At 29.8% G+C, this 9,015-nt stretch overlaps 1 protein-coding gene across 8 annotated transcripts; it reads right to left on the bottom strand.

The window, feature by feature from the left end:
• Positions 1 to 1,971: 1,971 nt before the first annotated feature.
• LOC130629805 (uncharacterized) lies at positions 1,972 to 8,470 on the bottom strand. 8 transcript variants are annotated; one of them, XR_008982018.1, is made up of 7 exons: positions 7,688 to 8,470; positions 6,333 to 6,401; positions 5,163 to 5,357; positions 5,046 to 5,090; positions 4,389 to 4,427; positions 3,532 to 3,604; positions 1,972 to 2,322 (listed from the first exon to the last, which is right to left on the bottom strand). XR_008982018.1 is itself a non-coding variant. In XM_057443169.1 (7 exons), exons 3-6 carry the CDS (start codon positions 5,283 to 5,285, stop codon positions 3,584 to 3,586), a joined length of 228 nt encoding a protein of 75 aa, XP_057299152.1. In that variant the 5' UTR covers positions 5,286 to 5,357; positions 6,333 to 6,401; positions 7,688 to 8,470; the 3' UTR covers positions 1,972 to 2,322; positions 3,538 to 3,583. The 8 variants fall into 8 exon arrangements, 7 of the variants coding, with proteins under 7 accessions (XP_057299152.1, XP_057299151.1, XP_057299150.1 ...); XM_057443169.1 differs by having other exon boundaries at positions 3,538 to 3,604; XM_057443168.1 differs by having other exon boundaries at positions 1,972 to 3,604.
• Positions 8,471 to 9,015: the final 545 nt, after the last annotated feature.

The raw sequence follows: 9,015 nt of genomic DNA on the forward strand, positions 1-9,015 counted from the left end.
AGGAAAGTACAGTATCGTGCGTGATAGCAGTGCTGCCTCTGGGATAACATGCAACATCAATTATAAGAACAATTAGTAAAGAAACAAAAGCAAAACATTAACATGTTTAATATTTTTAACGAAGAGTTATTCGTTTTAATGACTGGCATAAGCTCATGGAACAGATGTGTTCATAGTTGTTTTGTTTCGTAGTGCAAACGAGTACGAATTTGTACAAAAGTAAATTTTTTAGTATATCTTCCCCTTCCAACGCCTTAGTGACAGCTTGTTTCGTTAAAGGACCATTAGCAATAATATCCGAGCACTTTTGACGTAGCAGTTGAACATCTTTATCGCAAAATAAACTTCTCCTCTTGCCCTAGTATAACAGAAAGAAATAAAAATAAGTATTTTTAAATGATATTTCTTCAAAGAACATTCACGGCAATACATTATACACATTGTACCTCTGATAATCTTTTGAGAGCGTACCAAAAAATTAAACCTACTACTTACTCTAAATAAAGATTTTTGCTGTGGCCTACTTGCTGTACTTACAGTTTCCTGAAAAATGTGAAAATGTCATTTAGTTAATCTCAGGTTAAAGCTAATTCTCAAGTTTATTTGCCTTCCATGTGAATAGCACAATATGCAATGTATGAGCGGTGCTGAATGCGTTTTTTATACACCTCTCATAAGTTGTATTTACAGCTTACAAAAATATATTTTCTCAGTTACAAAATTTTCAGGATTAATCAGGAATCGCGATTAAATTCAGAAAAGATATGATTATTTAACGTCAAATTAAGGAAACGAAACCTTAAAAAAACTAGCATCTTATAAAAAGAATCAAAAACTGCAGATTTAAACAGAAGCATATCCGCTACTTACAGTAATTAAAGGTCGCTTAACAGGAGTATATCGCATGAAGCTACGGACTTTATACCTGGATTCAATATTACAGAAGATACATCTAGGGAGAATTTTGTTTGGATCAAGAGATTATAAGGGAAGGATTATTTTTATGCTGGCCAATGTCAGTGTTAATATAGTTGTTACAAATTAAGAGCCATGTTAATAAATACTACCAATTTTAAGTTATATTTATCGATCACTTCATAATGAGATAAATTCCATTGGGAAAAGTGTTGCTTGCAAGAAAAACCTCACCTTATAAAAACTAAAAATTTCACGTATAAAAGACTGTCCTTTTACTTGTGCGTAAAAAAGAATTCGTGTTGCGAACACATGCCATTTGTCCATGAACTACATACTATCATGTGTAACAAAAATCGCTAATCGTACGTTTCTACCTAAAAACGCCTTGAGAATTCACGAGTGATGTTGGGATTAATTCACATCATCACTCGTAGATTTCCAATGCCAAATTCCAGGATGGAAAACATATTTGACTATTTTTGTTAAAGAATGAGAAAGGGTTCTGAGCTTGCGGGTAAACTTGAGGAAGCGTGACAAATAGACAAGAGTTTGACATGACCAACCTGGCAAATGAAATAATTAGCTAGCCGCCTAAAAGCAAACTGAAAAAATAGTTTCAAAGTTTAAATGTTTAGCTTCTTCTTTCATCAAACTATCAAAGTCGATATCCTTTCGTGCAATATCTACTAGGAATCATGGAACGTTTTTCATACACTAATTCAATCATTACAACAACAACACCACCAAACGTAGATTTCCTAAATAAATTATTTACTAAGGAATCACCTTTACGTCTACATAACGTCTATAAAAGATAGGCGTAAATTCTGTAGGACAACTTTTCAAAATACTTGCTAACGGAGGCCCTAAGGGGAAGCTTATAGCTACACCATCAATTTGTTTTTAAACTTTGTTAAAATGCTAGCAGGTAAATTGTTCTGGCTACGAGGTAGTATTTTAGACACAAACGTGCGAGATCATAAAACATCATTGTTCCTCACTCAAATTTTCTGACATGCGTGACAAGCTTGTCTTTGTAAAGAGCCAAAAATATATAATAAAATATAATCTTTTTTCCAATAAGAAGAAATATGAATTACAATTAAAATGCTATGTTTTGTAAATAGAAAAACATTTATAGCATAACCTAACAATAAATTGAATGTTCTATAATACTTTTAATGAATTTCAAGCCATGAATTGATCAAGTCAATAACTTGTGTAAATTTATTTTCATCTTATTGCGAATGTTTGATGCATGTTTGTTGCAAGTGTTCAATAAATATCGTGGATGGAAGAACAGATAAATTTTGGCAGCTCTGAACCAGATGTTTCTATTCCATATATAGTGTTCTGACTCCCTTCACTTTCGCTAGTGAATCATCTTTGCAATTAAGCCAGCACCTAAAATCGATGTAGATTATAATACGGATTATCAATTTTTAACCGATAAGTGTATGTGGTCATTATATATTGTCATATAATACTACTACTTTGAACTGTACTAAATAATAATAATAAGTTCTAATTCGTATTGCAACTACTGTTTGAACTGTGTAGCTGGTTTACTAACTAGTTAACTTAAAGACTAAAAATACTTACAATTAGATTTATCACTGTAGACGCTTCTATTTAAAACCAGCTTACTCAAAAGTTAACGTCCTATTACTAACTAGCATCCTAGATTTTCTTTTTACTCAACTTGATATAGTGAATTTGCACGCGAATCTGAATGCTAGTCCAACGATGAGATCATCTTGTCGTTAGCAGATTAATTGGAGTTTGGACCAATCTTCTTTTATACACAGCACCAGAAATTTTTATTAAAAACAGATAGGTACTTGACATGATGCTGATGCAAAAAGAGCGAATGTAACAAATCATAACTCTAATTGGGACATATCGCTTTTGCTTATGAACTACGAAACGACGGATATGACTTAGAAATCAAAGTAAAAAAACTGACGCCCAAAAACTATGAAGCAAAAATATTAGCGTGAGATGAAAAAATATTAGCGTTTTTTCACATATATTCGGAAATGCACGCAAAAAATGATAGCTAATTATATATTTGGAGAATGTCCTGAAGATTTATTTTTCTTTATGAAAACCTAATAGTTAAAATAAAAAGACTATTATATATTATGACTGAGAAAGAATAAAACGTATCTGCTTCTAATACTTTTCCTCGTAAGATTTGTTCTAAATTACTGACATTCACTTCTGTTAATGTGTCATACTATTATCACTTTGATGAACTAATACAACATACTAAATGTGTAGTTTCATGTAACTACTTATAATATAACATACCTCTCTAAAATCACATTTCCTATTATTTCTAAGTACATACTTTTTAGCAGTCTTCTTCTTGCATGCTTCGACAAAGTCGTCAAAACTAACTCCTTTAGCTATCAACTGGTCTACTTTATGATAATTTTTTTTTAGTAACGAAGCTTTTATGACGATCACTATCGAGGGGCTATCAAAACAATAACAATAGCTAAACGAGTCTTTCTGTCAAAAAACTATCAACTTTATTTTTCCATCGATATAAATCTTGTTTCCAAGAAACAGATTTGATCTACAAGAAAAAAAGGGGTCATAGCATACATATACATGTTGTAGTGATGTGTAACGTATCTTGCAACATTCAGAAAAGCCATCATCGGCAACATCTTGAGGTCTAGGAAGAACATATTTATTACGTGAACATTAATAGAAAGGATCTTAAGAGACGTTGTTGGAGTTATGATAAAACGAATACTATTGCGCTTTCTTTTACAAATGTGTAGATTATTAGATGACGCTCAAAAACCTTGAAATCGTAAAAACATTTTAGGAAAATCCCCAGTTTCAGCTTGTCAAGATTCAATTTTTAAAGACCTTGATATTTAGATTTACAGTTACCAAAATCACCATAATTTCAGAAGAACACAATCAAGTTTCTTTTTTTTCAGTAAATTAGCTATACTGCATTCCTATATCTCTGGAGGCAAAATGTATTCAAAATAGTGGAATTTATTACTAACAAAGTTTTATCCCAAAATAACAAAAGAGCTCTTTTTTTCTTCAATAAAAATGTTATTTCAAATGTCGATAAAATATAGTAGTTATTTATAAAGAAAACAAAGAGGAATAAAAATTAAGAAAAAAAATAAGAAAATTTGAGCCTATATTCAGTCATTTTGCAAAGAAAATTGAGGCTCAGGTCAAAATACGGTTATCTTTCAAAAAACAACGTGTAATGCAGAAATTGTAGAAAATACATCTAGGCATTTTGAAAATCATTGATAAAAAAATCATTGATAAATTGAAATAACAAGCATAAGTTTTAGTTATTAATTAAGCAATCGTACAAAAATTCAATAAACAAGAATGCTAGTTTTATATATTAACATCTCAGGAAATAAACAGCGCTTGCTACTAGTTTATTATTAGGAAATGAAATTCAGTGATGTAATACATACCTTCAGTTTCAGAATACTTGCATGGGAGATCTTTTTTAGCTAAGAATAAAAGATAAACATATAAATATAAAAAATACAAAATACAAAAAATTAATATATAATAAGATAAATATATATATATATATATAATATATATATATATATATATATATATATATATATATATATATATATATATATATATATATATATATATATATATATATATATATATATATATATATATATATATATATATATATATATATATATATATATATATATATATATATATATATATATATATATATATATATATATATATATATATATATATATATATATATATATATATATTTATCTTATTATATATTAATTTTTTTGAGCCTTGATAATATGCGAGTTTAACATGCAGTAGGCAAGAAAAAAATTGACTTTGTTTGTGCAAATATAGAAAACGTGAATTCACAATGAAGCTTCTTTTAAATCACAGCTCAAGAATACAAACACTATATTTCTTATTTGTGATCGCAACAATCCAAACAACTGCCTTGTGTGCAAGAATATTTGACATCAATTAATAACTTGAATTGAAATTATAGAATCCTGGTGAGAATATTTGCTTCTCTGGATCTTTAAATTTTTTACTTTTTACTTTTGTACAATACAAGAAATAACCTGATTCTCTATATCTTTTAAATGTAATGGCACACACAAGTTCTTCTATAAGAAAAAAATGCAGTAAATATTTGGAAAACAAAATAACAGTAAAGTTCCTTAGAATTAATAAATTACCTGCTTTCTCAAAGACAACATGCATTTGTCACCATAATCGTATCTAAGCTCTTCATTAGTCTTTATGAGTTTTAGAGACTTTAAACCTAGATACGGCACTTTGTCACGAACCAGTAACACCATTTTACAATTGGCACACCGGGATGGGCATCGTTCACGAATCTCGCCAAGCAGTTGGAATGTGTTGCATCAATGCTTAAATATAGTAGAAAAACTATTCAGATACTATTTACGGATTAGAAACAAAGTTTAAAATATCTTGAATTAGAGTTTTTTGGGCAACATTTGTGTACCATTACCAAAAGCTGCAATATAATAATTTGTATACCTTTATTTGTTATATAAATAACTACATAAAACATTTCTATCTCTTATAATAATACTAAGTGTATGTGACGGTCATAGTGGATATCGTCATTTTCCTTTGATGTCGCCGAAATTTTCTCTAATGTCGCCGAAAAAAGTATGTCTCAAATGTTAAATTTTATGACATTACGGCGCAACGTCAATAACACTACTACTAACGTCAATATCCTATTTTAAATTAATGAAGCCAATACAGTGCACTTAAATATTTGAGGCCAAATAACTTGGAAACGAGGTGGTGTCAATAATTTTTCCCCGCGTGGGTAAATAGGGACCAGATAGGACCAATTTAGGTAATTTTCCCAAACCTGGGTCCCTGAATCCGTTTCGGAATGGACGGGTTGATGACGTCATCAAAAATCAATTAAACCCCCCATATTTCCATAACCGTTTGTCAAAAGTACATGATCCTATACATTTTCTTGATCAGCGTTTAAAGACCTATACGTTGAAGCCAACAGGTATACAAATTTCTAAAAATTAATTTTGTTTGTTTTCACGGGTCTTTGCTGACGTCAGCATAATTTTTAAACCCTTATATATCATTAACCGTTCATCAAAATCACATGATCACATACATTCTCTTCATGAGCGTGTCGAGCTCTACACAATAGGGACAACGGATAAAATGAATTTCGTCAATTTGTTTTTTCATATGCACTGCTGACATCAGCAAAAGGTCTAAAATAACCAATTTTTACATTGTCCCTCCTGCCTAAGTGGATTTCTCCACGGGCCTTATCGACTAGTTTATTATATTGAAAATCACTTTCCCATTTCCCCATAAAAAATGAATTCACTCACTGGATATTTTCTAGCAGCGTTCATGTCAACTTAGCAGTTTAGTTCAATATTGGTTCTTTATCTTTATAACTAAGAAAAAGTAATTCCTATGAATAAGGATAGACAATAAGGCACCAAACATCAAAAATGGCTAACCTTTATAAAATAGCAGTTGTCACAAAACATATACATAATAAAAAAATAAAAATGATGTTAAAAAACATTAAATAAATTAGGCAATACAAGAGTTCACAGTTTTAACTAACTATTGTTTAAATAAATCTTTCTTTTGTTACAATGCTCTTTTTGAGAATTGAAAAATGGAAGTAAACTGTTATGAATTAAGAAAAGTTACAAATCATTCACATATGTTTTAAGTAGGGTTACTGGCAATAACTTACTAAATTTTCATGCCTTAAAACCATTTTTTTAGAAAATACAAAATATTCATAATGCCCATGGTCTTATTAAATTCACTCCGTTTACTTCCTTTTTTAATACAGAAAATAAGTGAACAACTTAAACTGTGAAAAGGTCAATAAAAGAGAATATAGCACATTGAAATTTTATGCGGGATATAACTTTACACTAGAGGTTTTGGATATGTAATAGTTATAAACCAGAAATACGTGTTGACTTTTGCAATTTGATTTATATATATATGTAACATTATATTTTTTAATAAACTTATGAAGAGATTATGCATAATACGTTATTTCAAACAACACAATTTTAGCTATTTGGTCAACTTTTAATGGGAGATCGAGTGCTTAAAGTACAGGTAAACCTAGAGTGCAAGTCGAAACCCTTGTGTATTTTGTGTTGGACAACAATTTTTTTTGCTGTTTCAGTGAAAAACGATCTACAAAATTATGTTATTTTGTAGTTCTTCTAATTTCATTTTCTGAAAAATACTGTATTTATATACCTTACGCAATTAAGAATCTTAAAAGTGTGCAAATACACACAGAATTTCATAATTGCATATGACGTATGAATACAGGAAAATTATAACTTGGGATCAGTAAAAGATATATATATGTCCAAAATATGAAAAAGATAATCGTTTTTTAAGTTGAGTAGAAAATGTACATTACATATACTTTAAAGAAACATATACATGGTCGTTCAGCATATATATTTTTATGGTAATATTTCGACCTCCATATTGGAGGTCTTCATCAGACTATACAAAATTTTTTAACGGTTGTCATTACATTGACATCAAATCGACGTCACTGTAACGACTTCCGTTTAAGGTACGCGAACATTGGCTTCCAGAATTTCGTCTTCACATACTGACTATCGTCTAGATTAAGGCCATGTTCACTACGCGGTGACGTGTCCTGGAACTGTATTTCCAATGCTTCGCGTACCTTACGATCAAATTTATTAAATTCTTGTTTAAGCATTTTCGCATTGTCCCAATCATAACCAGCATTACAAGAACTAGAGTGAAATGAATCTCCTGATGCGCTCCACTTTTCTTTAATGTTGGTGTCTTTGTGTTGTTCGAAGCGGGTAGCGATTCCCAACTTCGTCTCCCCAAAATATTTTTTGCCGCATTTGCATGGGATAATGTATACGCCGGGTTGACTTAGTGGTGGTAGTTGGCATTTGTTTTTCGATGTCAATATTGTCTGAATTTTAGCAGAGCTTTTAAAGACAGTTTTATATCATTTAAAGAGTACATTACATATATAATATATAATTGCATCTACCACCGTATCCAGTAGCCCATATATACTCTCTATGGCAAATCAGCTGTTCATTTGTTCTTAAAGAAATATTAAAGAATATGAAAATAATTAAAAAAAATTATAGATATTATCTTGTGTTCTTATGGTATCATTATATTATTGCCCTCCAAAAATCAAAGAATGGGTGCATAAAAATCCCTGTTTTATGAGCCATAAACAAATCAAACCATTGCATCTTTCATATAACTCTTCCGTGTATCAGCCAAGTAATAAAAAATAAATATAAAGATGTTTTTTGCATTCAAAAGCTTCTGTGTTTTAACATGATTTTTCACACACTGATGTCAACAAAAGTTATGACATTTTTACAGATAAAGAACGTCATTGATGTATATATAAAAAATATTGTATAATGCCTTTAAACAAACGACGTCACTGTGCAAGGTACAAATGGTATTCAAAGACCAGCTATGATGTATATAAGTTGTAATATAGAAATTCACAGCTTAGTATATATAAATAAAGTTACAAATGTCCAGAAACAAATGTGTTCAATATCAGAAATGTTGATGCAGACAAACTTATGAAGTTGTCACAAGCAATAAAAGAACTATATAAATTAACACTTTTATATAAAAAAAGAAAATAAATATTTAATATCCATGATTTAAAAATCATTTATGCCTACCATAATTGTTTGGCTAGGAATGAAATGTCTTGTGTTGTACATTTATGAAGCTATGCTATCTTATTTAGATAAAAACATGAAATATTGCACATTGTTCCAGTATGCTAGCTACACACTTCACAGAGAAGTGAACACAACACAATATTTTCACAAATTAGTTTGGTGTTTTTGGAATAAATATTTGTATATAATATTTTTTCACAACGATAAAGTAAATGTGGTACAGGAAAGACATTGTATTTCGGGTAAATGAATTAAAAGAAAAAAAATTTATATTGTACCTAATATGTCCATATTTTAGTCAAAAAAACTAGCT

Source organism: Hydractinia symbiolongicarpus, chromosome 2, assembly GCF_029227915.1.
Source record: "Hydractinia symbiolongicarpus strain clone_291-10 chromosome 2, HSymV2.1, whole genome shotgun sequence".
NCBI classification, from domain to species: domain Eukaryota; kingdom Metazoa; phylum Cnidaria; class Hydrozoa; order Anthoathecata; family Hydractiniidae; genus Hydractinia; species Hydractinia symbiolongicarpus.

What these genes read in the sequence shown, in the direction of transcription:
- LOC130629805 (XM_057443163.1), bottom strand. Translation starts at nt 5,187, where the DNA reads ATGCATGTTGTCTTTGAGAAAGCAGGTAATTTATTAATTCTAAGGAAC. An exon ending in TAAAAGATATAGAGAATCAG is followed by an intron (nt 4,428 to 5,045) that starts GTTATTTCTTGT and finishes TTTTATTCTTAG; the next exon opens with CTAAAAAAGATCTCCCATGC. An exon ending in CAAGTATTCTGAAACTGAAG is followed by an intron (nt 3,605 to 4,388) that starts GTATGTATTACA and finishes TGTTCTTCCTAG; the next exon opens with ACCTCAAGATGTTGCCGATG.